General features: G+C 50.7%; 2 protein-coding genes and 1 long non-coding RNA gene across 5 annotated transcripts in view; 1 reads left to right on the plus strand and 2 right to left on the minus strand.

The window, feature by feature from the left end:
- NDUFA10 (NADH:ubiquinone oxidoreductase subunit A10) overlaps positions 1-18,426 on the minus strand; it is a 40,826-nt gene extending 22,400 nt beyond the window's left edge. Inside the window, exons 1-8 of one of the 2 annotated variants that reach the window (XM_055586616.1) lie at positions 18,246-18,426; positions 12,339-12,507; positions 11,415-11,630; positions 10,812-10,898; positions 9,095-9,216; positions 7,157-7,236; positions 5,283-5,337; positions 3,004-3,089 (exon numbers count right to left, since the gene is read on the minus strand). In XM_055586616.1, the coding sequence (XP_055442591.1) occupies positions 3,004-3,089; positions 5,283-5,337; positions 7,157-7,236; positions 9,095-9,216; positions 10,812-10,898; positions 11,415-11,630; positions 12,339-12,507; positions 18,246-18,320 (890 nt within the window). In that variant the 5' untranslated portion in view covers positions 18,321-18,426. The remainder of the gene's footprint in view (positions 1-3,003; positions 3,090-5,282; positions 5,338-7,156; positions 7,237-9,094; positions 9,217-10,811; positions 10,899-11,414; positions 11,631-12,338; positions 12,508-18,245) is intronic. The other variant, XM_055586615.1, reaches the window with a different exon arrangement.
- A 9-nt stretch (positions 18,427-18,435) lies between these two features.
- Positions 18,436-19,164, plus strand: LOC129655775 (uncharacterized). Of its 2 annotated transcripts, XR_008716120.1 has the most exons (3): positions 18,436-18,562; positions 18,790-18,981; positions 19,121-19,164. It is a non-coding gene; the product is annotated as an uncharacterized LOC129655775 (long non-coding RNA). The 2 variants fall into 2 exon arrangements; XR_008716119.1 differs by having other exon boundaries at positions 18,496-18,981.
- Positions 19,165-23,031: 3,867 nt separating this feature from the next.
- LOC129655774 (olfactory receptor 6B2) lies at positions 23,032-24,048 on the minus strand. Its single transcript, XM_055586617.1, has one exon. It carries the CDS (start codon positions 23,950-23,952, stop codon positions 23,032-23,034), a length of 921 nt encoding a protein of 306 aa, XP_055442592.1. The 5' UTR covers positions 23,953-24,048.
- Positions 24,049-27,896: the final 3,848 nt, after the last annotated feature.

Below are 27,896 nucleotides of genomic sequence, written 5' to 3' on the forward strand. Positions count from 1 at the left end.
AAAGAGGGTGTATCTTTGAACAAATATCTTCAAACCACTTTTGAAGATTAAAAAAATAATCTATAGAGACTGTTCTACCACATATTCAGCCTTGTGTAAACTGCTCATTCACCCTGAGCTTCCGCGATGACTAAGCAGAGCCCTTGGAGCCTCTCTCCCGTAAACCCAACTCTGGGCCTCCAGAAACTAGACACATTCCAGACTGAAGATAAGCAGGGGACGGACACAACAGGACGCATTTCATGACTCAGGAAGCTAAAGCGGTGAAAGGAAACATTCTGTTTACAGAGCATTCAGTCTAATTAAGGAGAGTCAAACACTGACAGAACGTCCCCTTCACATCCCAGCCCAAAGTGTCCCCATGAGAAGACAGCGCGTCCCCGAGGCTGATTCACAGAACGAGGTGCTCTGCCACGTAATTTCAAAACAACAGTGAGGCAAGAAGGGAAAGAAAAACAGTAAATTATGACTTACGACTCAACTGTTTCCCAATTAACGGAATGCTTACACTTTCTCCTAAATCATGTCCAAAGCTATCTTTTAGCTTCTCCTGAGTGGCAAAGTTCTGCATGAAACCATACAATTCTGATACCAAACGCCTACCCTCCAGTTTCGTCACACTGGAATTCTCTTGGAAAGACAGCCTCCAGTAGTCGTAGAAAACACACGTCCCCGTGATGAGGCAGCAGGGGCAAGAAAGGAGCCCCAGCTCTGGAGGAGGTGGGCCCGCAGCCCTGCATGGAGAAGGCCCGACTGGGAACGCGTCTCCAGCACAAAAATGAAGCAAGCAGGGCAGCAGCGGTCAGTTACGGATTACGGATGTGAACACAAAACACTATCAAGGTTGAATAGGTACTCACACATACATGATTACACACCAACACACATTCTGAGATGTACAAAAGTGCTCTAAACCAATAATCTGGTCAGGTTCTGAACAAAATGAGTATAGCTGGTAAATGGCAGGTTTACTGTAATTATCTTAGAAAATAGTCATAATTTTGCTTGAGTCTCCCACATTAAGAAATAGCACTTAAGTGAAAATAAGCAGAATTACCGTTGTAAATTGTTATGAATTATCCTTGGGAGGCAGAGGAGAAAAAACTGGGATGGGGAAAAAGCAATCCTGTTGATGAAGAAGTGATAAGTCACCCACATGGCTCAGTCCCCGCAAATGTCAGGGGCCGGGACAGCACCATTTTATGTTTTTCTAGTACTCTGCCCAGCAGGAGCTGGTATGACAAGAATCATGCATATGCCCACGTCAAATCAAAGTCTGGAAAAGTCAGAGGGGCGCAGGAGAAAAGGAGGCTCACAGGGCGAGCCTAGGAAAATGCTCAGGCCCTGAGGGGGTTACTGGGCAGGTGGGGACGCGACAGGCTCAGGACACCCTGCATCCTGACGGCAGAGGCAGGGCAGACGATGAGGACTCTGAACTAATTCTGGGAAATGGAACCTGGATTCACGCCTCGACAGGCACGCCACAGAAAGGTTCTGAGTAAAGGGAACACAGGGTCACTGTGGCACTCGTGAAGATCAGCTGCGGGCAGGCACACAGGGATGGGTGGGGTGAAGAACAATGAATCGAGGAGCGAGATCCAGAACCAGGGCCTGCAGCCCCACCCTAGCGGCAGGACCTGGGGAAGGGGCGGGGTCAGGAGGGAAAAGGCGGGCTTAGGCAGATGATCCCCGGGACGGGGCAATGACCCCACCAGGACCCCAAACAAAACCTCCCCAACCATATAAAACACCCTAACAAATGCAAAAGACCTGAAATCACACGAACTGTGTTCTCAGACCACAACAGAATTAAACTAGAGCAACATTTTATAGCATCAAATGCATATATTAGAAAGGAAGAAAGATCTAAAACCAATCACCTAAGCTTCTACCTTAGGAAACTGGAGAAAGAAGGGCAATTGAAGTCTAAAAGAAGCAGATTAAAAAAAAATAACAAAAACTGGAATAGATGTCAAGGAAACTGAAAATAAGGAAACAGAGAAAATAAGGACTTCCAGAATACAGGTTCAAGTGTGCAAGCTGGCACACATTTTCTGGAGAACAATTTCAAAACACACAGTAGCTGTAAAATGCGTTCACATAATCTGACCCATAACTCCACTTTCATACTTTAGGAAAGTAACCTGAAATGGAATAAAAAGAAGTACAATATGCTCATTACTGTTATTATAAATATGAAGAAGTGAAAATAACCCAAAAGACTGATACTAAAGAAATGAAAAGGACTATGCCTATATTTCAGAGATCAACTTTTTCTGTAAAGGGCCTATGTATGGCTTCAAAAATGTACCTTCTTTTCCTTATAATCCTTTAAAAATGTGAGGACCATTATTGGCAGCTGAGGCCTGGATGGGCCCCCAGGCCATGGTCCCCCACCGCTAACTTGCCTCATTCAGAAGATTTATGAGGCATGAGTAGCCATTAAAAAACTGATTTTAAATATTTAACAAAATAGGGACACACTCTTATTAAAAGTTACCGTACAAAGACATATGCAGGATAATTTTTATTTAGAAATACAGGAACACACAAACACTTTAAGAAAGACGGGAAGAACCCGCATTAAACTCTGACACCTCCCGTGATGTGGGTCTGGCCTGGACTTGGGTTTCACGGCTCTGACCTCCCCGGCTTGAGCCCACAGTGCTCCTCCCCGTTAAACTCATCGCACACTCGCACCCGGCCTCCTGCCCTTGCCCACTCACGGCCCCTCCAGAGCTCGGCCTCCCCGCGACAGTCCTCTCCCCACCCCTGGGCAGCACCCCGGACCCACTCCTCCCTCAAGCCTCCAACACTGCCTCCCGCCCTCGCGGCCACTCTGGACTGATGACCTGTCTCTCACCTCACTATGAAGACAGGAGCCACCTGCGGAGAGCTCTGAGAGCCCAGGTTCTGGCCCCCCAGCCCGCCCCTCCCCTCCCTGCCCCGCCCCCGCCCCGCCCCTGCCCCGGTGGCTCCCCACCCTGCCCCACCAGAACTCACAGCATCCTCAGTTTGTGCAACTTGCGGTCGTTCTGATCCAGCCACGGGCCTTTGTCATACTTCAGGTACTCAATATCCTCGACCACCTGCGCACAGGGATTTAACAGAGGACTTAACAGAGAACATTAAGCACATGACAAACCACAGACCCCCGGCAGGATCATGCCCTAAGGGTCAGAAAGAAAGGTCTGATGGTCAGCCTTCAGTGAAGTGGGGGGTTGAGGGGTGAGCCCCATGCGGGCGCTGGGCCGGCTGACCCCCGGTGGTGTGGCAATTCCCCACAGGCTGGGAGGACGGGGCAGGCCCGGGGCGTGGGCAGACTGGAGACGGCAGGGGCTGGGGCGCAGAGGGGAGCCAGGCCTCCTCCAGACTCATTTCCTCCCACAACTTGACTCCAGGAGGCAAGTCTTATCCACTAAAGCAACAGCAGGACAAGAGAATACACACAATCCCTAGAGCTCCAAGAACCCACACTCCTTAGCCTGCAGTCTGGACAGCCTGACCTCCCAGTGGGCTGGCCTTTTCAAACACATTCTCCCCCAAAACACGCCAAACTCAGGGACTTCTTTAGGTTCCAAGAATGTGAGCACATTCAGTTATGAACTCCAGTGATAACACAGTCTCGGGGAACACGCACGATTCTTCTGCTCAGACCCATGCCATGTAAAGCCTCTGCCAGAGGGACAGAAATAACCTGAACACAAGGAAACGGACATCACAGACAGAGCAGCCTGGAAGGAAACGAAGTGCAGCCTCGTTTCCAGGCAGAAAGAAGCAAGCCTAAGAGAACCCCCAGAGCTGGGCCAGAGCCTGCCTGGACCGTGGGCCCCCCAGCCTGCTGCTGTGGAGAAGGGCCGGCTCTCTCCCCGCGCGGGGGAGGCGCCGAGGCTCTGCTGCCCTTAAAGCAGCCGCCTCTGCAAAGCTGTCTGCTGTCACCATCTACTCCTCAACTCCAGACCAAAAGCCTGTATCTTCTTTTAAAATTTTTAAACTTTTTAAAATAAGTAATTGGCTTCCCTGGTACCTCAGCTGATAGAGAATCTGCCTGCAATGCAGGAGACCCCACTTCAATTCCTGGGTCGGGAAGATCCCCTGGCAAAGGGAAAGGCTTCCCATTCCAGTATTCTGGCCTGGAGAATGTGTATAGTCCCTGGGGTCATAAAGAGACAGACATGACTGAGTGATTTCACTTTCACTTTTCAATTGATACTTAATATAAAATATGGGATTTTTTTTTAACCAAATGATGGTCATTTGCCTCAATACCCTTTAAGAGATAATCCAGTTTCTTCTATTTTTATCATCGTTTAAAGCACTGACTTTTCTAACCGTGGGCACACGCGCACCTGTTTCTGGACTCCGCTCTGTTAAAGCGCCTATTATTTCTTTTATTAATAGCGCAGTGCCTTCATTACCGTAAATCTGTAATATATTTTTACCCTTGGGAAGGAAAATGTTATTCTTTTTCAAAAACTGTTTTTAAGCTGGAGGATAACTGTCTTACGATGCCGTGCTGGTTTCTGAAGCGCAACACGGAGACTCATCTGTAACCCTGTAAACCCCTCCCAAGCCTCTCCCTCCTCCCTCCCCGCTCCCGCATCCCACCCTCCAGGTCATCACAGAGACAGGCTGGGCTCCCTGTGTCATATGCCACCTTCCCACCAGCTGCCTATCCAAATGTTTTGATTACTCAAGCTCTCCTGAAAATGGCAGAGGGTGACCTGCACCCACTACTTTGGGGAAAGCTGGTATCTTTATGTGGTCGACCCCAAACAACACGATCCAGAGTCGAAACCCAAGCATGACCTGGAGACGGGCTTCCTTGTGTGTGGACAGTGGTTCCTCCACATCCTTGATGCCATGAGGCGTCGCTGTGTTTCCTACTGAGGACCGCACGCTGTGCGGCAGTGTGGGGTTTACTACTGAGAAAATCCACGTAAGAGCGGAACCTCGCAGTTCAAACCCCTGTCGTTCAAGGGTCAACAGTCTCAATAAATCTTACCTATTAACTAATCCAATGCTCAATTTTAACATAACCCCAAATTCCTTGCATCTCCACCCTTTGATAATTTTAAGATCCTAGAAAGTGAATAACTTAAAGGAAAATCAAAACGTCATGCTCAGAGAAATGTGATGGGAGGGGCGAGGCACTTATATCAGATCACAAAACACAGATGCTTCTAACATCAGGAGGAGCCGAACTCATCACTTGATTTGCAAAACCCCTATACAGGAGTTAAATTTAAGAAAAATTATAAAATGTTCAGCCGTTTTCTTACCTTTTCTGCATCCTGAGCTTCCCATGCATTGTACTGCAGAACCTCGCATTTCTCACTGTAAGAGGAAACGAGATGCTTTCCTGTAAGTCTTCCCAGCGGACGTCACTGCACAGACGAATACCTGACGCCAGTCGCCCACTCTAAACAGAAACGCCTGCATTCTCTGAACTGGCTCTCAGGGCATGGCCGGCCAAGAAGGGCAAACCCGAGGCAGGGCTGTGCCCAAGGCTGGATGGTAGTAGCGGCAGGCCTGTTTTCTCACCTGACTGGACTGCCCCCACCGCACAGGCAGGAGGCTGGTGTTTACGGGCAGGGACACGGATCGGCTCCGCGGGCACGCAAACCTCCACCAGCGGCAGCACGCATTGCAGGAAGGCGCAGGGAGCCCAGGGCCGCGCTGGGCCACACGGACAGCAGCCGGTGGGGCTCAGGAGGGTAGGGCAGACGGGGTGGCGGGAGGGACACGTTACTTGAGCTGCTGTAATTTTGGAGAGCCCAGCGTCTGACCATCTGCCCTGCTGGGCGAGGATGTGAACTTTCTTGGCTCCACAGGAGATTCACCAGCCACCAGAGAGCAAGTGCGGGGCTGGGTTCACCTCCTAGGAGGAGGCTGTCTGACCTCCAGCAGGACGCAAAGCAGCCCCTCGGGAGCCCAGGCCCATGTAGGGGTATGAGCTGACTCCCTACTCAGCTCGTGTACAGAGCGTGCAGGAGCACTGGACGAAGCAATGGACTCTCAGAACCTCTGCTGGACACTTCACCAACAGGAGGCCCTGGGTGAGTTCTTGAAAATTAAATGCCAGGTGCAAGAAAACCCTTATTTCATCTGTAAGCCGAATCTAAGACTTCCTTTCCTGACAGCACAGCTCAATGTCCTATTTGGGACTGGCTGGGAAGCCTTTGCTCAGCAGTGACTTTGCAGCTACAAGATCTCCACAAGGAATCTTTGGAACTGAGAGTCTAGGGCCGGCCACTTCTCCCTGACACCTCTCCATGCCCGCCCCGGCAAAATTCACAAGACTTTCTTTCTGCGCTTCTGGCCTTGAAAATAGAGCAGCGGTCTGTTTCTACTACCCATGAGAGAAAAGCTGATCACAAGCAAGCACTGGCTTACAGCTAAAAAAACTACATTCTAATTCAAAACTTTTCTTCCAAAACTGCTAGACAATACTCTGTTCACAGTTTCAGTTACTTTGAAATTTTAAATAACAAGAGCAAAACATTTTCAGGTATCAAAAAAGGCTTACGCTTTCTAAAAGTCTGAGAAATTCTACTAGAAACCTTAACAGCGTTACTGAAACATCCTAATTGTAGCTGGACGTGAGTGACGGCAGGAAGTGACTGCCGTGTGCCTGACACACAAGGACCACAGGACGACCGCGCGGGTGCTCCGTGCCGTCAGAGGCGGGGAGAAGCGAAGCTGGAAAGGGGCCCGGTGGTGTTTCCACTGAACCCAAAGGCCCCTTAAGCAACAGCTTGCAAAAGGACCGACAGGCGCTGCTGAGCCTTCCCAATCACAACCACCGAGTCCCTCCAGACAACCTTTCTAGGTAAAAGGGCCACTCAGTTGCCACCGAGAGTGAAAACATGAGTTCTCTAACGTTAAAACCTGTCACGAACATAACTTCATCTCACTTCTACTATCAGAATAGCCTAAAGATACGACAAAATAAATATTGGCTAAATTAATAAAACCAACCAACTCCCAGCCGACCAAATCAAACTGAAATGTCTGCTGTCGTTCTTGCTTATAAACGTCAGATTAAGGCTCCCCAGACGAGATGGAGTGAAATGAACTAGAAGCACTCCTGGGGCTGGGGGCCATGTGTGCAGAGCTCCCATCTGGCACATACACCCACTGCACCCCGGCTCACCTCATCTCAGGCAGGAAGGTCCCCTTATAGGCATTCTCGATGTCCTGAAGGTAGGCGGAGGTGATCTTCATCTCGTGTGGCTAAACAAAAGCAGAAAGCAGACGTGGGAAACGTCCGTGCTTATGTAAATGCGAGACAAGCAGGCAACACGGCGCTCCCAGGACGGCCGTGTGGGGCGCTGCGGGGACGGGGGGCAGGAAAGGGCTGCAGTGCCAGTCCTAACAGTCCGCTCCTGCCGCCCCGAGCGCGGGAGTCCGCCCAGGGAGGCCTGGGCTGCGGCCTTCTCTTCCCAGACTCTAAGGTGTGGACTGCGTGCGGCCACGGCGCCTCCCGTTCTGGGAATGAGAGGTGGCAGGCCGCAGCAGGGGAGGGCCCGCCTCTCCCCCATCCTCACATCCCCCTGTCACCAGCTGTCTCCCCACCCCTCCCACCTCCTCAAGCTCACTTCCCTTTCACATGAAGCTTGCCAAGCACAGAAATGTAAACTTTCAATCGCGAGTGCAACTCTCCACACTGAGAACCTTAGTTCAGCTGTGCTAAGGCTTAGATTATCTTTCCCCATGTTCAAGTTTCTTCGTGGCGTTTGCATGTTCTATTTCCCTGTTTACTATTATTATCCACCATAGGAATACATGTCTAAAAATGACATAATGTTTCTTTGATAAAATGTCTCCTTTTCTTAGACACAGTGGTAGTTTTAGCTGGTGACGGTATTCATCGAGTACTGGAAAAACAACAATGTTAATAGATCTAATGTGTTCCTTGAAACTGTCTCTTAAATATTGCTATCCAGATAACAAGAGTTATCTAGAGAACTGTAAATATTAATATATAACTTCCTATTTCTCAATAAATGTCACTTTAATAAGCAAAAGTGTTCCCTAGAGTGATGATTATATACTCTGACTTGTAGTTCCCATCTTTGGCCACCAGATGGAACGTTCTCCAAAGCACAAACCACACGGCACACTCGGGAGTAAAGGCTCCAAGGTGCAGCCAGGCCACCAGCAGAGACACAGGTATCCTGAGCACGCGCAAACTGATCGGGGGAGCAGGAAGAGTGACCACAGGCTCCTTAAGCCGCATCGAGAGTGCCTGAGCATCTCTGCTGCCCTGGAGAGGACCAGCCCTGAGAAGCACTCGCTGAGCACCCACGTGAGCCCCAGCGCCCAGGACGGACCCTGGGACAACAGATACACAGGCAAGTCCACATTGATATCACAGTGTCAAAAAGACAGTGTTTCCTCCCATGAAAAAACACCCTCAGCAGGACTGATCTTTCCAACAAGGACTAGCTGTAAGGGCAACGACGGGCCTGGCCACCGTGCACCTCGCTGGTAGGACCAATTTCAAATCGCAGGGCTTCCAAGACCGACTGCCTCAGCAGCACTAAGGCAGTGAATGGCCATGTGTGGAGATCCCTCTCTGGGGTCACAGAGTCACTGAGCAGGAGAAAGAGGACAAGGGGCCCAAACCCGTTAGGTGTGAGAGGTAAACTCAAAGGGTGTTAGAGACGACTCTCAACCTGCAGGAAGCGACAGAGCACGGCCATCAAGAGCAGAAAGGGAGGCCCCGTCGGGGCACGCCCGCCCTCACGGCGCCACGTGTGCAGACGACACAGGCACAGGGGGTGAGGGCAGGGCGCACCAGGGCCAGGGGGCCCCGGGGAGCAGGGGCAAGCAGGGGGCAGCAGGGCTGCCCGCAGCCCACCATGCCGGCACCTGGGGGATGGCGCGTGCACACCCAGGTCCCGGGGGAGGAGGCAAGCAGGGGGCAGCAGGGCCGCCCGCAGCCCCCCACGCCGGCACCCGGGGGATGGCGCGTGCACGCTCAGGTCCCGTGGGCCCTTCAGTGAGTTGGTCCCCACCACATGTAAACACCACCCCCATGAATGCCGACACCCAGAGAGGCGGGTCTAGGACAGGAAGGCTGAGTTACGTTTCCCTTCTTCTGGATCCGGCTCTGGACCTCGGGGACCGGCACGTCCACGTAGACGACCACGTGGGGGGGCAGGTACTCACAGATGGTGACCTTCTTCACCTGGTTGTAGTGGTCCACACCTGGGGGGAGAGAAACGCCTCCTGTCAGCCAGCGGTCCAGAGAGCCTTCAGGCACACGTCCCTCTCAGATCAAGGGACAAAGGGGCCGGCAGCTCTCAGAGCTGTGTGTCAACCAGCAGCCGCATGACAGTCATGACCGTGACCGCCGGCTGCACGCACGGCGTGCTGGCTCACAGTGCCCGCAGCCCCCCCCACACAGCAGGGCTCCCCCCATCACCACAGCCCACAAGGATCAGGCCACAGAGACCAGCTGACTACCCCACAGTCAGGGGCTTTCCTGGTGGCTCAGTGGTCAAGAACCCGCCGGCCAATGGAGGACATGCCGGTTTGATCCCTGGGTTGGGAAGATCCCCAGAGGAGAAATGGCAACCCACTCCAGGATTCTTGCTGGAGAATTCCATGGACAGAGGAGCCTGGCGGGCTACAGTCCATGGGGGTCTCAAAGTGTCAGATGTGACTGAGTGACTAAATAACAACAATCCAAAGTCAGACACTGGGATTTAAACCCAGCCTAGTAACACTTTCACTTCACTTCAAGAGTTCTCTGCAGCCCAGATCTGCACACGCCTTGGCTGCATACAAGGTACAATGGGTAGCCCCATCGGCCCCGTGGTTAGCCCCATCGGCAGGGTGGGTCCACTCTATTCTCCCACAGGCTCGCCACGTGCGCACCCTGGGTGCCTCAGGCCCAGCTGGCCCCGCAGGTGCTCCACTGCCTGCTGCGGGTCTTGCTCTTGTGATGCCCCGTCCAACCCCAACTTCCTACCGAGGGTCTCCTTCTTAACCTCCCTTCCCTGAACACATCCTTCAGACAAACGATCTCAAACGGAACCACACATCTCCCTTGCCTAACCCCCGAGGGGCTCCCCTGTGCGTGCCTACCCCCAGCCCCCGGCCCCTCTCTGAGCCTCGCCAGTGCCCGCAGCGCATGCCGCTCCCTTGAGGGCAGCACCGTGGCCTAACCAGGGCTCCCTGCTCAGGGGCGCTGCCCCTAACACCCCACCTCCACGCAGTCAGTCGTTCCCCAGGCTCCCTCCCTCCTCGTGGCCAGGCTAACTGCAGCCAGGAGCCTTTTTCCTTGTCTACTGGCCACTTGTCAGACCTTCAGCACCGCCCACCCGGTGCTACTGGCACTGAAAGCCCCAGAACAGCACGCGGGCGCGAAGGCGGCCTTCCCAGGGCCAGGAAGGGGCCGCGGTGGCTGCAGGCAGGAGGCTCCAGGACAGGCCGCTCAGGGAGACCGTGTGCTGGGGCTCTCACGGGGAGAGATGACTTTAGGAGGGACGGGGTGGGCAGGGACTGGCTTTCCCTGAGGAAAGGCGGCCTTCCCAGGGCCAGGAAGGGGCCGCGGTGGCTGCAGGCAGGAGGCTCCAGGACAGGCTGCTCAGGGAGACCGTGTGCTGGGGCTCTCACGGGGAGAGATGACTTTACGAGGGACGGGGTGGGCAGGGACTGGCTTTCCCTGAGGAACGGCATCATTCGTCTACTTATTAACAACAGACGCTTACAGAACATGTACCAGCTGCAGGGTGGGTCTAGCAGGACCTTTACAAAGCCACCCCCATGCCCACAAGGCCAGCCTGCCGCCGACTCACACTGCTTCCGGATGAAGCCTTGTCGGTACATTGCCTCCAAGAAGACAAAGTCACTGTAGATGGAGCGCTCCAACACCACACCCTGTCCTGTTTAAAAACATGGAAACAAAAATCAGAATCAGAGAATAACTGCAGCAGTGAAAACCAGTCTGTTCACTTTAGAAATGGAAAAAAATTATTTACAACTCCATTTCCATACCAAATATTTTCAAAAGAACACATATCATATATGCACTTCTAAGCAGAAAATCATTTTCTAAAACTAGAATACTCATCCACTTCAGAAATACAATGTTCTGCTTTGCTCTTTTGCAGATCCAACAGAAACATCAGCTAACAGAGAAAAGGCACTGGTTTTTGAACTGTAGACTCCCCGCCCCCACCCCCATCCTACCCCCATCCCAACCGCTCAGTGAGACCCTGGGGTCAGCCCCTACCACACCATCGTGGATCTCAAGTATGATCTAATTGGAAAGCCAGAACTTGCCTCATCAAATACCCCTTAAAAGCAGCTCTACAGAGAGGCAATCTAGGACTGAATTCCAGAAGGAGCCCGAGTGCAGCCTACGCCCAGCAGCCGCCCGTCGGCGCAGGGACACGCACCTGTACTCAGCAGGTGCTCCAGGGCATCCGCGTACTGCAGCAGGCGGCTGGCGTACAGCCAGGCCTGCAGGCGGTAGCTGTTGCCGTCGTTGCTTTTCGGGTCGTCGTAAAACTTCTCCAAACTGCAGTTGCCACTGAACTGCACAGGCAGGGGCTTTCCGTCCCCTGTGGTGCTGTCCGCATAGTGGATCCCCGCCTCGGGAAAGTGCTTCAGGCCTGAGGAGACAAGCCCCCAGACGAAACGTGACGTGGAAACGTCACAGCCCACAGGGAGCAGCGGGGACCCAGCTGAGCACCGTCCCTGCGGCCGGTCAGCTGAGACCAGGGAAAGGTGCCCTGATGCCTGAGTTCCTGGTGCACAGGAGGGAGCGCGCGAGACCCTGGAGACGCGTGTGCAGGGGCGGCATGAAGCCCAGGGCTGATGACAGCAGGTTCCCCGCAGCCTTGTGTGAGCTCCTCCCGAGAGGGAGAGCCGCCCCTACGTGAGGGCATCCGCTGCCTGCATGTGGGCACTGGCCTGTCAGATACCAGAGAAGGGGCTCGGACAACACCGGCCCACAGTCAGACCCGGGGCGACACCTGGCTCTGCACCAGGGAGCTGCGTGCCACCACTTCCTATGAGGGCACATGTCCGTGAGTGAGGGGACCATCGGCCCTGCTGCAGGGGCTGCTGCACAAGTGAGACTGCTCATGTTAATGTGCTCAGCTTACATCATCAACATAAAATCCCAAACTCACAACCAGCTTGGACTTCAAAGAATTGCCCTTATCTGGAAGATTCAAAACAGCTTTTTCAATAAGTGTTTCAAAAATGTAAAACACCTACCTTAGGCCCAATTCTATCTACTCAAAGTAAAATCACACCCAGACAAGGAACTGTTTATCTGAGAAGACGCTGTTATTCTGCATAATACAAGTTCATACCTAGTTTCTCTGCTACTTCTTTCGCAAGTTTGCTTTTTCCAGAACGTATATTGCCATCTACAGTTATCAGTTTGCTCTTTTCTGTCATCTTTTTGGTTGCTCTTTCACCAAGTATGTACGCCAACGGGCCATACTGCAGCTTGCACTGGACACTTGTATGAATTCCTCCCTGAAAAACACACACCAAACATCACCACCATGGGAGCATCGTGGTTATTGCAGGCATTAGCAACTTTTAGATATAAATGCCAAGAAGACCCTCGAGAAAAAAACCAACATCAACATCTTTATAGCCTATTTGTTTAATTACCATCTCCTAGTCCCACCCCCAGCATAAGCTCATAAAGCCAGGATACTGTTTTGACTATGCTAAATCCTCAGGGCCTGGAACAGGACACATCTACCTTGTTCATTAAAAATTGTATGTATGTGTGGTGTGTGTGTGGTGTGTGTGTGTGGTGTGTGTGTATGTGTGTGGTGTGTGTGTGGTGTATGTGGTGTGTGTCTGTGTGTGTGTGGTGTGGTGTGTGTGTGTGGGGTGTGTGTGTGTGTGGTGTGGTGTGTGTGTGTGTGCATGTGGATGTGTGTATGTGTGTGTCTCTGTATGTGGTGTGTGTGTGTGTCTCTGTGTATGTGTGGTGTGTGTGGTGTGGTGTGTGTGTGTGGTGTGTGTCTGTGTGTGTGTGGTGTGTGTCTCTGTGTGTGTGTGTGGTGTGTGTGTGTATGTGTGTGTGGTTTGTGTGTGTGTGTGTGTATGTGTGGTGTGGTGTGTGTGGATGAATGAAAGAAAGGCAGGATGGAGGGGAGGTGGGAGGAAGGGGACAGAGAACATTTCTCTGGTTCAGGCCTCAGTCTCTGGAACGGGTTATCTCATGTTTTTAAACAGCTCCCGATGTCCTCAAAGTACTTGAAAGCTAACAGACCTAAAACTGAAATTCAGCATCCACACCTGACCCCCATCTCCTCCCCTCACAAGCTCCCCTCCACCACCCACCAAGCAGAACAAAGGCAAGAGTCACCTGTGACCCGCTCCTCCTTCCTCCGGCTCCATCACCACACACACAACCCCACTGACCCCAACCCTTAAGTCTCTCTGGCCAGCAGCCCCTCCCTCCCCTCGGCACACTGACGGCGGCCATCTCACATCCCTTGTCTGTAACGCAAAAGCCTGCTTCTCCTGTCTCCAGCATGCAGATCTATTCTCCACACTGAAACTCAAACACCAAGCCTTGCCACTGTCCCCACTCCCAACCAAAAAACCCCACAGATCAGCACAGGGAGGAGCTGGAATGCCCTGTGCAGTCCTGGGCTAGAGCTAGAGACATTGGTGTGAACTCATGTCCAGTTCACTAGACACAGGGGGTCACACAGGGAAACACTCACGGACACAGGTATTCAGAGGTGCATACAACGGACTCCCCTGCTCTGTCTCCAAGAGGGCCTAGAGCAACACCACCCCAGGATCAATTACGCCGAGCACCTAGATCTTGGTTTCTAATGCTGTTCTCCACTCAAAGGAGCGAGGGCTCCCGGGAGAAATGGCTGATTCTATGGCTACTCTCTTGCCAGGCCAGGTAGTAAGGAAGTGTTCACACACACACCAGGAGGGGCAGGCTGCAGGGATACAGGAGCCACCTGAACGAGTGCCCAATGGCCACAGCTGGAACAGCCTGAGCAACAGAGTACAGCTGCACCGAGTTTTAGCCCGAAATACAAAACAAATATACACAGTCCATACTGGTATAAATATATAAATGTGGAAGAGAGACAAGCCTCCCACACAATAGAATTCCAGATAATTCATGAGGCTACTCTGCCCTGGGGACAGAGAATAATCCCCACTCCCTGGGTGTGGGCTGCACACAGTGACTTCCCTCCAAAGAGGACTCGACGGAAAGCGGGGCGGAAAGAGCAACTTCACAGCAGAGACACTGCCACTACCCCAGTCAGCTGACTAAGGTCGACAGTGACAAGTCACATTCATGGTGTACCTTGCACAGTACGTGAGGACGGCACTTGATCTCTGTGCTCTTCCTCCCAGAACACACAACCCCAGTCTAGTCATGAGAAAATATCAGACGAGTCCCATTGAGGGAGAAACTACCTGCCCAGGACTGCCCCAGACTGCTGCAGTCCTCAGACACAGGAGAACCTAAGAAACCCTTGCGACCACAGGAAGCCAACGGGCAGAACGATAGGTATCACAATGCTCCAGAGGTAACGCCTGAAAAGACAAACCACCCAAAGGCCCATCGACAGGAGACCAGCTTAGTAAACGGCAGGGCAGTCTCCGTGTTCCCAAGGTCTCAAATCCCAACAACCAAGAACCTAATTCACTTAGCAGCAGCCATGTGCCAGTCAGTCAGTCATTGATTCATTCAGCAACTATTTCTTGATTCCCATACCATCCTGTCCTTTTCCTAGACAGGATATGGGGATACGGCAGTGACTCAAAAAGATCCCACAGGATAACAAAGCAAAAAGAAATTATAGAGTGAGTGGTGCAGAGGGAGCACAGTGCATGGGATGGGATGTAAGTTAAAACGGATGGTCACAGAACCCTTAGAGATTGATGTCTGAAGAAAGACTGGAAGACAGTAAGGGAACTGGCCACATGGACATCTGGGCAGAGGAACAGTGAGCGCCAATGCCCTGAGGCTACAGCACTGCAAGGGTCAGCAAGGCCAGTAGCTGGTGCCAAGGGGACTGGATGGGGAAAGAGCAGCAGAGGAGACGAGTGAGGGGGTTAATCACATTGGTACCTTGCATCCTGGAAATCAACCACTCTTGCCCCTGGAGAAGGGAAAGGCTGTCGACTCCAGTATTCTGGCCTGGAGAATGCCATGGACTGTATAGTCCATGGGGTCACAAAGAGTCGGACACAACTGAGACTCACTCACTCACTCCTCCAGACTACCTCTGAGCCATGTGCAAACTGTTACTTCTCCGTGTCCCCAACCTGAAGACACCACAAGCTGTGGCCCGGAGCGGGTGCACAGCAACATCGTAGACAGCTATCAGTCACTCTGACTCCAAAATCTTTCCAACGTGCTTTTTTACATTTATGATAGTCTTTCTGTAATTTCCTATCCTCAGTCTCATTTTTCTGCTCTGTGGAATCACATGGAATAATGATCTTTCATAACACATTTCCAATGTCTTCAATTATTCCTCAATTATTAGGTGGATGAAAAAGTAAGTGCGGTTTTGGACAGTGAATTTTTTTAAACGATTATAACTAGGCTCAAACACATCTTTGTTAATCAAAATAGGAACCATTACAATCAACATGTTTCTGCCAACAATAAATAAGTTTGTTTATTCCTATAGGTTAAAAAATCCATGTTTTGGGATTCAGTGAACTCTTGGAAAGCATTTTCTGCCTCTTGCTGGTTGGGGAAGTGTTTTCCCTGCAAAAAGTCATCAAGGTGCTTGAAGAAGCGGTAGTTGGTTGGCGAGAGGTCAGGTGTATATGGTGGATGAGGCAAAACTTCATAGCCCAATTCGTTCAACTTCTAAAGTGTTGGTTGTGCAACGTGCAGCCAGGCGTTGTCGTGAAGAACTGAGCCCACTCTGCTCCCCAGTGCTGGATGCGGGTGCTGCAGTCCACTGTGCATCTCATCCATTTGCTGAGCATACTTCTCAGATGTGATGGTTTCGCCAGGATTCAGAAATCTGTAGTGGATCAGACGGGCAGCAGACCGCCAAACAGCGACCATGACGTTTTTTTGGTGAAAGCTTGGCTTTGGGAAGTGCTTTGGAGCTTCTTTTCAGTACAACCACTGAGCTGGTCATTGCAGATTGTTATAAAAAATCTACTTTTTGTCACACGTCACAATTAGTTAGGGAAATGGTTCATTGTTATTGCACAGAATAAAAGATGACACTTCAAAACAACAATTTTTTTTGATTTTCAGTCAGCTCATAAGGCACCCACTTTCTGACCTTTTTCCCCTTTCCAATTGGCTTCAAATGTCAAACCACCACAGAATGTTCGATGCTGAGTTCTTCAGCAACTTCTCGTGTAGTTGTGAGAGGATCAGCTTTGATGATCCTCTCAATTGGTCACTGTCAATTGCAGCCATGAAATTAAAAGACGCTTACTCCTTAGAAGGAAAGTTATGACCAACCTAGATAGCATATTGAAAAGCAGAGATATTACTTTGCCAACAAAGGTCCATCTAGTCAAGGCTATGGTTTTACCAGTGGTCATGTATGGATGTCAGAGTTGGACTGTGAAGAAAGCTGAGCACTGAAGAATTGATGCTTTTGAACTGTGGTGTTGGAGAAGGCTCTTGAGAGTCCCTTGGACTGCAAGGACATCTAACCAGTCCATCCTAAAGGAGATCAGTCCTGGGTGTTCATTGGAAGGACTGATGCTGAAGCTGAAACTCCAATACTCTGGCCACCTGATGCGAAGAGTTGACTCACTGGAAAAGACCCTGATGCTGGGAGGGACTGGGGGCAGGAGGAGAAGGGGACGACAGAGGATAAGACGGCTGGATGGCATCACTGACTCGATGGACGTGAGTCTAAGTGAATTCTGGGAGTTGGTGATGGACAGGGAGGCCTGGCGTGCTGCGATTCAAGGGGTCGCAAAGAGTCAGACACGACTGAGTGACTGAACTGAACTTCCGATGGCTAGCCACTGAGCTCGTCTTCAAGGCTCTTGTCTCCTTTGCAACTTCTTGAACCATCACTGCACTGTACGTTCATTAGCAGTTCCTGGGCCAAATGCGTTGATGTTGCAAGTTGTCTCCACTGCTTTATGACCCATTTTGAACTCCAAAAAAAAAAAAAAAAAATCACTCAAATTTTCTTTTTGTCTAACATCATTTCCCTAGTCTAAAATAAATGTAAAATACACAAGAAGTAATGTTATTAGCAAAAAAACATAAAGTGAGAAATGTGCATTAAAATGATGTATAACATAACCACATTTAAGAATGTATTTCAATAATGTGAAATGAAATTACTTTTGCACCAACCTAATAACAAGCTGCATACCCTTTGCATCCTATTCATTTTTCTCTGGACCTACTGAAGTCCATCTATATTCCCTGCAGGGAGTGATGTTCAGGATGGACAGAGTCACAGATGGGTCCATCTAGTGAGCACCCCGCAGCAGAGTAGTACCCCCTCTATCCTGGGGCTCTCACTTCCACTAATGCAGGGAAGTATACTGGGTGTTAAACACAATTATCTCTCTCTTTTTCTTCTCTTTTGCAGCCCGAATTATCTCCTAAAGACATTCATATGACTTTTTAATAAGACCACTGCACTGTTCTGTTCAATAACCTTTGCTCATCAAAATCCTAAGCACAGAGGTCAAGTCTCTACAATTTGCCACCAACGTTCCTCCAGTCACTAGGAGCCACAGAAGCTAAGATACAGTCACTGTCATAAAATGGTTTTCCTGACACAACTCCTTTTGCTTGTCTTGCTGGCTCTGCGAACAGTGTCATTCCATAAGGTCTCCTAATGCTTCCAGATCTGACCTGAACGCCTTCTGCCATTTCTGCTCTCCGTCACTCACCCCTTACCGGCCATTGACAGCGCCGCCTCAGGAGTTAACGAGTGAATGAGCGCGCGCGCCCCCGGCCCCGGCTCAACACACCTGTTCACTTGCCCACCCCACAACCACTGTATCCTGGCTTCCCCCTGCCGGGCGGCCAGGCAGCCCATTCACCTCCGAGCCCCACGTTCTACTTGGAGCTGAGAGAAAATGGCCTGAAAAAGCTGGCGGCTCTTTCAAGCTCTGCCCTCACAATGCACGACCAGACACTTCAGAGGACAGTGGGATCCACCGTCAGGAAGGGCCCTGGGAAGCCCGGGGAGGTGAGGAAGGGGCGGCGCCAGGAGGACAAAACAGGTTCCCCCCCGTCCCCCGCCCCGCCGCCGGCTCACCACGCGCGGGGCGACCGCCGCGAGGCCCCGCGAAGCCACGGACGCGGGGACAAGTCTCAGCAGCCTCAAGGCCATGGCTCCGCTGTCTGCACCGGATCAAGGACCCGAGGGGACGCGGTCGCGACAGGGTCCTCTCCCCCTGCCGGCGCGCCGCCGTGACGTCACGGCTGGGGTGTCCGCGCCGCGCCTGACGGGAATGTTCCGGCGGAGTGCGCAGGCGCACAGCGCGCAGTCCCGGGCTGGTCCGCCAGGGGTGTCCCTTTGCGTCCGCCTCGTCCCGGCGTCTTAGGGCCTCCCCGCAGCCCGAGTTCTGAGGGGTGAGTTCTGAGGGGTTGTCTTCCTGTCGCCCAGGTTCCCAGGGGAGGCTTGACCGCCGCCTGGATTCTGAGGGACGGTCCTCTCGCCGCCTGGATCTTAAAGGGAGGCCCGCCCGCCGCGGGTTTTGTGGTGGCGCAGTGTGGGGAGTTGGAGCCGCCCCGGGCCGGGTAGTGACTACCGCGCCTCATCCGCGTCTTGGGCGCACCCCACCCTCCCGACTCCCCAGGGCTGCAGGGCGGACTTCAGAGTCATCTTGGAAGTGTCTCCGCAGCTCACAAACCACCGGAGGCCAGGAGGGCGGTCGGGGGGTGAAAGGAGGGCCGGTGTGAGAGCGGACGCCGGACAAGCGTGATCCTCAGAGAGGCTCTCAACGAGGGATCGGAAACAGGATCGCCCTTCCCGGCCCACGGCGCTTGAGGTGATTTCTTTCCTACTACACTTGCCGCCATTTGAAAAGGTCTCACAAGCCTCACCCTCCTCCACCTCCTCCTCCTCAGGCGTATTGTTTTTAATACCCTAAGTGTTGTTTAACAGTCATTCGGTTTTCAACTTTTCAGAATGGTCATGGAGTTGTCACAACAAATGTCCTTTCAATGGATGTGTCTCCAGTAAGAGAACTGCTTGTCCAAAATCCAGATCCCCAGAGCCTGGTGGGCTGCCGTCTATGGGGTCACACAGAGTCGGACACGACTGAAGTGACTTAGCAGCAGCAGCAGCAGCAGCCCCCAATGCCGGAGGGTCTGATTTAGAAGATCTGGGATGGGCTCTAAAATCTGTTTAGTAAGCTTCCAGCTAGTTCTGATGTGAATGACCCACATTCAGAGAAACACGGCTCTATACGTTGTCCGGGAGCAACGGCCGTGTCCAGATCCTGCACCACTGTGCCCTCAGCCCCAAGCAGACTCCTCACACAGCACAGGTGTGCCTCAAACACAGTTAGATGACCAGGTGTGACCAGGTAGCCCCAAGCCATCTGGCCCGGTGGAGTCAGCGCTTACTACCCAGGTGCTGGCTCCACATTGTGGTGTCTAGAAAGCCCCATGTCCTTGCCAGTATGTCTGAGAAGTTGGGGGTGCGGGGGGGTGGGGGGTGGGGATGCCTCCCTGTCAGGTTCTGTGGCCTTGTGCCACTAGCCAATTTGCATAGTCGCTCCAGCACTTGGTTGTCTTTCCTGCTTCACCCAAGCAAGCACACATCCTTCTTATCACTTCCCAAGACCAAGTTCTGTGTTTATAAACTTTGTTCTGATGGCATAGTGAAAAAGACAGCGAGATCTCAGTGGAAAGCAAAATAACCTTACGTTAAATATCACTCTCCTGAGGTATCACTGTACTAAGTTTTCTCAAACAGCACGTGTGTGTGTGCGCACGCGCGCATGTTTGCACACACGTGCATGCAAACACAGACACAATCATGTCCGACTCTTTGCTAAACCATGCACTGTAGCCTGCCAGGCTCCTCTGTCCAAGGGATTTTCCAGGCAAGCATACTAGAGCTGTTTGCCATTTCCAGCTCCAGGAGATCTTCCTGACCCAGGCATTGAACCCTCATCTCCTGCATTAGCAGGCAGATTCTTTACCACTGGGGCCAGCTGGAAACAACTCCCCCAAATGGAATCACATGGTCAGTCTCCTTGGCCCCACACCCACCACTCTGTTTTGGGAACTGCTTTTCTGTCAAGGGTCTTTCCAGGCCTGGTCTCCTCTTCTCCCTGGTTCCTGCGTCCAACTATGTATCGTGAGTAGGAGATGGTGTCCACAGGGGCAGACCTCCTCACGGCTCTTAACCCTAATGTTTATGATGAATATTGTAGTAAGCATGGTTTGTTATATATAATGTTTCCCCAACTACTTTTTTAAAACCAAACCTTACTCAGTTACACAGAAATACTCTTGTGTCTAGAGTAAGTTGAGCTGTTGATGCACAGAAATAAATGATATGTTCGATGTCCCTAATAGTAAAGTGGTTCACGTGAATATTTGTTCTGGGATCTGGACAGCCAGCCACGACCAGGAGCTGCCATTCGGTATCCAGAAACAAGGAGAGGAAGCAGTGTGCTTGGGGATGTCCCTTCCAAAGGAGCTCCATTTATGAGTCTCTAGCCTATCTGTCCAGCTTCAGTTGGAGCAATTGTATAATCACTTAACTACAGCAGTGAAACCAAATGAGCAGGAGTTCAATATTAGCTTACGAGAGAGAAAGTTGGATTTTCTGGATCAGTGTGAGGTACTTTGAAAACAACAATACATTAAGGCCTCTGCACTTGAATGAGTTCTGTTCTGAGTCCTAAGACATTTCTAGATCCAACCAGGGGAGCCTAGATACCCAACTAACACAATTGACTAATACTGTATTGTAATAGCTTTATAATACTTTTCACAATATATAAAAAACAAGCAAACAAAAAGCATGTCTAACCTTACAGCACACACAGTGCCTTGAAAAGTGCGGTAGTACATACCAGCAGCTGGCACACAAGGGCTGGCATGGATTCAACAGGCTAGAAGAGTTACTGACTGGAGGAGAGAGAGGAGGCGGGAGACGGTAGAACTGGAGGATCGTCAGCAACAGGAGATGGAGGGTGAGCTGCTGCTTCACTCACACGTGACACGGATGACACAGGTTATGGTTCCTTCCTGGATTCAGTTCTATCCAGCCTCTTGGAAAAAAATGATCCAATGATGTCTGGATAGTACCTCTTTTTTTCTCTTCATAGATGACATGGTAACATTGGATTGCATTCTGAATAGCTGCTGCAACCTTTGTGTACAGTTCTACTTGTGTGATTGGACACACAAATCGTTGAGAGTTTGCAACTTGAATGTTTGTATGTAGGGGACTTATTGTAACAAAAATATTATAGCTGCATTATTCTGAAATCACATAAGGTGCAACAATTTACTAATTACTTGATAAAAAATATCTATAAAAACCTATAGCAAACATACTTGATAGTGAAAGACTGATGCTTTCCTTCTAATCTTTCTAAAATAAGAAACAGACTACAATATCTGCAGGCTTCCTTGGCGGCTCAGTGTTAATCCACCTGCCAATGCAGGAGACATAGGATCGATCCTTGGGTCGGAAAGATTCCCTGGAGGAGGAAATGGCAAACCACTCCAGTATTCTTGCCTGAAGAATCACATGCACGACAGAGGAGCCTGGTGGATTACAGTCCATGGGGTCCCAAAGAGTCGAACACAGTTGAATGACTAACACTTTCACTTTCAAGGCATAAAGATTGGAAAGGAAGAAGCAAGACTATCTGTATACATAGGTAACATGTATTGTTTATGTAGAAAACTCAAAGCAACCTACAAAAAACTCCTACAAAAAAATCATAAGTGAATTCAGCAAGATTTCAGGTTACAAAATCAACATGAAAATTAACTGCATTTCTATATACTAACAGAAAAACAAGGGGAAACAAAAAGAATGCAATGCCACTTATGATTGCTCTAAAAATGTAATACTTAGGTATAAATCTAGCAAAGACATATAAATCTAGCAAAACATACAGGATATGTATGCTGAAAGCTACACAACATGAGAAGACTCAACAGAGAAACAATGAGAATTCTCCCCCAACTGATCTGTAAGTTTAACGCAAGTCCTGTCAAAATATCAACAACGTTTTTATTGATGTAGACGAGCTTGTAATAAAATTCACTTGTCCAAGCCCTAGAAGAGCAACAGCCATTTGGAAAAGGAAGAGTGAAGTGGGAGGGATCATTCCTCCACTGTTGAGGATTTACTCTGCATCTATGTTAATCAAGACCACGTGGTCCCGACAGGACTGACAGAGATCGGAAATAAATCTGCACCAGTGTTGTCAACTGGTGCTTTCCAAAGATGCAGTGCAGCTCAGCAAAGGAATGACAGCTTTTGAGCAAATGGCATCACAGCAGCTAGACGTCCATGGACAACAAACCTTAGTATGCCCGTCACACCTTATACAAAACTGACTCACAGTGGATCATGGCCCTTCATTGTAGGGGCAAAGCTATGAAGCCCTTAGAAAAAAAGTCATAGGATAAAACCTTCAGGACTTCGGATTAGGGAAAGAATTCTTGGGCTTGACATCAAGAGCATAATACACATGAATAGACAAACAGACCATGGGACAAAATGAGTCCAAAAAGAGATGAGAATAGATAGATATTTGGTTTATGGAAAGGGTGATTTTGCAGAGGGCAAAGTGTTGTCTTTTCAACAAAGAGTGGGTTCTGGTCAATTTCATATGCATATAGAAAAGAATTAATGCTAACCCAGATCTCGTACTGTAAATAAAAATCATTTTCTGATGGACTATAAATCGAGACAAAGATGAAACAGCAAAGCTTCTGGAGTTACACAGGAGAATATCTTCATGATGTTGGAATAGGCAAACAATTCTCAAGTGGAAGATAAGATGTTATTACCATCATAAATTAGATTATAGAAAAACTGTGCTGCTTTGAAACCTGGCCTAAGACCAGAGCCTTTTCAAGGCACCCTTGAACTCTTTGTTCCTCAGACAGTAGATCAAGGGGTTGATGATTGGGGTGAGGACAGTGTAAACAGCAGAGATGAGCTTGTTGGAGCTCCGGGAATCAATGGCCTGGGGCCGGACGTACATGAAGATCATGGCCGTGTAGAAGAAGGTGACCACGGTGAGGTGAGAAGCGCAGGTGGAGAAGGCTCTCCAGCGGCCCGAGGCCGAGGGGATGCGCAGGACGGCCAGGGTGATGTGCCCGTAGGACAGCACAGTGGCCACGAGTGGGAACACCAGGATGAGGAAGGCCAGGACGAAGTCAACCAGCTCTGCGGTCGAGTAGTCCGTGCAGGCCAGTTTGAGGATGGGGGAGATGTCACAGAAGAAGTGGTTCAGGATGTTGGAACCACAGAACGTGGCGCTGGAGATAAAGTAGACCTTGATCACGGAGATGGTGAAGCCACTCATGAAGGAGAAGGCCACCAACTGGACACACAGCCCCGTGGTCATGATGGCTTGGTAGCGCAGGGGGTGGCAGATGGCCACGTAGCGGTCGTAGGCCATGGAGGCCAGGAGCACACACTCAGTGCACACCAGGGAGCTGAAGAAGTAGAGCTGGGTCATGCAGCCTACGAAGGAGATGCGCCTCCTCTGCAGGAGGAAGCCATCCAGCATCTTGGGGATGATGTCAGACTCATACCACATCTCCAAGAAAGACATGGAGCCCAGAAAGTAGTACATGGGCCTGTGGAGGGAGGGGCTGCCCCAGATGGTGAGGATGATGGCCAGGTTCTCCACCAGCATGAAGAGGTAGGTGAGCAGGAAGAGGAGGAAGAGCAGGTACTGCAGCCAGGGGGCCGTGGGGAAGCCCACCAGGATGAAGGTGCTGACCTGGGTCACATTCTTGCCCCTCATCCTCTTGTGCGGGGCACCCAGGGCCACAAACAACCTTCAGGCCAGATGAGGGCCAAGGACGGCTGGGGAAAGAAAGCAGAGGTCAGCCTGGGGGTGGGTTTTGATCCAAGGAGGTGGTGCCTGGTTCCTCAGACAGCAGGGGAGCAATGATACAGTATTTCCATGTTTTGCATTAGAAAAGCCCTGCATACATTTAGAGGTAAATTCAGAGGACATCTAGGGAGAGTGGACATGCAAGGAGTAGTTGTTTAGGACTTAAGAGAGGAGACCCTTTGCACGGCCCTTCGGGATGTGTGTCTGGGACCCAGGATGGGTGTATCGGCCCCGTCTTTGGCTGCGGGGCATGTTTTACAAGAGAACATGAGCCTGGATTCCTCAGCCACCACTAGCATCCACTGCCTCCACCACCTGCATCAGGACCAACCATGACGAAAGCTTATTGAACTTCATTTTTCCCAAGTTTTATGCATGGCAGCTGCTCTTCCACTTCTGTGGTGCCCTGCCCTGGTGCAGAAAGGTGCACAGGGAAGGCAAGTTGGGTGTGACTGTGGTCATGCCCGCCCCTCCCCAGAGGGAAGTGCTGTCAAGGCCTGAGAAGCTGCTGCAGGTGAGCGAGGGTCTCCAGGTCTCTGGTGGTGTGACCTGCCGCTCCCACCCTCAACCCATGCCCCCACCCATGGTCATACCCACACACTCACACATGCATGCATCACACATACACTCACATTCTCACACCCATACATACACACACACACAGATACACACTGACACGTTCATCCAGTACACCTACACTCAGTCTCACACCCATACATACACACACACCAGTACACACTGATACATTCATACAACACACCTCCACCCAGAGTCTCAAACTGTACATACACACAAATATGCGGTCACACATTCATACAGCACACCTAAACTCAGATTGTCACACCCATACATACACAGACACACACTGATGCATTCATACAACACACCTACACTCACAATCTCACAGCCATGTACACACAGAGATACACACTGACTTGTGCATACAACACATCTACAGTCTCACAGCCATGTGTACAGACATATAGATACACACTGACATGTTCATACAACACACCTACAACCACAGTCTCAAACCACACATACACAAATATGCAGTCACACATTCATACAACACACCTACATTCACAGTCTCACCCCCATACATACACACACACAGATATACACTGACACATTCCTACAACACACCTACACTCACAGTCTCACATCCATACATACACATACACACAAAGACACACACTGACATGTTCATAGAGCATGCCTACACTCACAGTCTCACACCCAAACACACACAGACATACACACAGATACACAGTGACACATTCATGCAACACACCTACAGCCTCACACCCATATGTACACACACACACAATACACACTGATGCATTCATACAGCACACCTACACTCACAGTCTCACACCCATACATATACATACACACAAAGATACACACTGACATGTTCATAGAGCATGCCTATAATCACAGTCTCACACCTGTATGTACACAGATACAAAGTGACACATTCATACACCTATACTCACAGTCTGACACCTGTATGTACACACTCACACACAGATACACACTGAAATGTTCATACAACACACCTACAACCACAGTCTCAAGCCACACACACACACACAAATACACAGTCACACATTCATACAACACACCTACATTCACAGTCTCACACCCATACATACACATACACACAAAGACACACACTGACATGTTCATAGAGCATGCCTACACTCACAGTCTCGCACCCAAACACACACACACACACAGATACACAGTGACACATTCATACAACACACCTACAGTCTCACACCCATATGTACACACACACACAATACACTCATGGTCTCACACCCATACATACTCACAGACACACAGATGCACACTGATACATTAATACAACACACCTATATTCACAGTCTCATACCCTATGTACACACTCACACACAGATACACACTAAAACGTTCATACAACACACCTACATTCACAGCCTCACCCTATATGCATACACACACAGATGCACACTGACACATTCATACGCACACCTACAGTCTCACACTCATATATTCACATACATGTACAGATACACACTGACACATTCATACAACTTTCTTACACTCAGTCTCACACCCATACAGACACACAGGTACACACTGACACGCTCATATAGCACACCTACACTCAGAGTCTCACATCCATACATACACACACACACAAATACACACTGACATATTCATACAACACCTACACTCAGTCTCAACCCATATACATACACCCACAGATACACTGTCACATTTGTACACACATCTACAGTCTCACACCCATATTTTCACACACAGATACACATTGACACATTCATACAGCACAACTACACTCACAGTCTCACACCCATACACACACACACACACACACACACACAGGAAGTCTTGGCTGCCTTTCCTGGCCAGTGCAGACTGTGGGCATGGGGGAGTGAGGGGTTGGGGCAGTGGGTGGGAAGTTGGGGTCAGGAGGGGTGTGGCCAGCACTGGTCTCTTCCCAGATGGGAAGGAGGGAGCAATCGTCAGGCCTGGAAGCTTCCTTCAGATCTGTTCCATTGATGCTGAGCAGGAAGAAAGGGACCTGTAGGAAGTCAGGGCCACCAGCCAAAAGGGAAGAACCCCAACTGAGCTTGTAGGGCTGGGGGAGGGTGGAGAAGGTTCCAGGAAAGGACTGCAGGCTTCAGGAGATCACAGGATGGGTAGGGGCTGAGGGCCTGGCAGCCGCTGGCCCCCGGGCTGTCTCCCCAGGTCATCTAGGCAGGACATGAAGGGCAGACTGTCCCAGGGGAGGCAGGCAGGGGGTGCCTATGGTAAGGAGGCAGATGTATGGGAGGGCAGAGCCAGTGGCATGTGGAGGGGAGCTAAGGAGACCACTTCTGACAAACACCCAAGACGAAGACTGGCCTGAGGGCAGAGGGTCTTCTCACGGAGCCGGACTCACCTGGTGGCACCACAGGAAAGGAGGCTCTGAGCTGCAAGACCACTGCCTTCCTGCCCCCCTGAGTGTGGACCCCTGGTTCCCACCACCCTCCCATCCGTCCTGCTCCTTGCTCATCTGCTGAGCTCCCCTCTGCCTCATGAGGTGCCCCTTCTCCTCTCTGCTCCAGCAGAGCAGCCTCGGGCCCTGTCTGAACCTGTTACCCACTTGCCTTCCCTGGACGGCACCTGGGGCTCTTGCCCAACCTCAGGCCCCCGAGTCTTTGACTCAGAAACACAGCGGTGTGTCCACCTCCCTGCCATGCTGTAGGAGGTGATGGATGTGCAGCACCTGGACACCCAGCAGGTGTGGGTTTTTATTCTGCCTGGATGCTCCACCACCCCGCAACCATGCTGGGTGCAGGGGACCCAGGCAGAGGGTATGTGGTGAAGAACAATTCCAGGCATACATCACGGAAAAGCCCCTGATGCTGGGAAAAATTGAGGGCAAGAGGAGAAGGGAGCAACAGAGGATGAGATGGTTAGATAGCAACACCAACTCAATGGACATGAGTTTGAGCAAACTCCAGGAGATTATGAAGGGCAGGGAAGCCAGCTGCGCTGCAATCGATGGGGTCTCTAACAGTCGGACGTGACTTAATGACTGAACAACAATAACATCTCGATTTGCACATAATGACTTCCTAATATGAGAACCGATGTGCCCAAAGGACACAGTGAGCCTGTGAGAAGACACAGCGTCGCTGGGGAAGCACTAACATGGGAGCCCCGGACTCACCAGGCTTTCCTGGCCTCTGTCTCCATCTTGGAAGAGGCCTCTGTCTCACCAGGTTGGCTCTCATGAGGTCAGATCCCACACGTTTCTTTCCTCCTCCTTGCTATCCTATTTTCCTTTTCTTTGA

This window comes from Bubalus kerabau, chromosome 6, assembly GCF_029407905.1.
Source record: "Bubalus kerabau isolate K-KA32 ecotype Philippines breed swamp buffalo chromosome 6, PCC_UOA_SB_1v2, whole genome shotgun sequence".
NCBI lineage: Eukaryota > Metazoa > Chordata > Mammalia > Artiodactyla > Bovidae > Bubalus > Bubalus kerabau.

Coding starts and splice junctions, on each gene's coding strand:
- LOC129655774 (XM_055586617.1), bottom strand. CDS start 23,952: ATGAGGGGCAAGAATGTGACCCAGGTCAGCACCTTCATCCTGGTGGGC.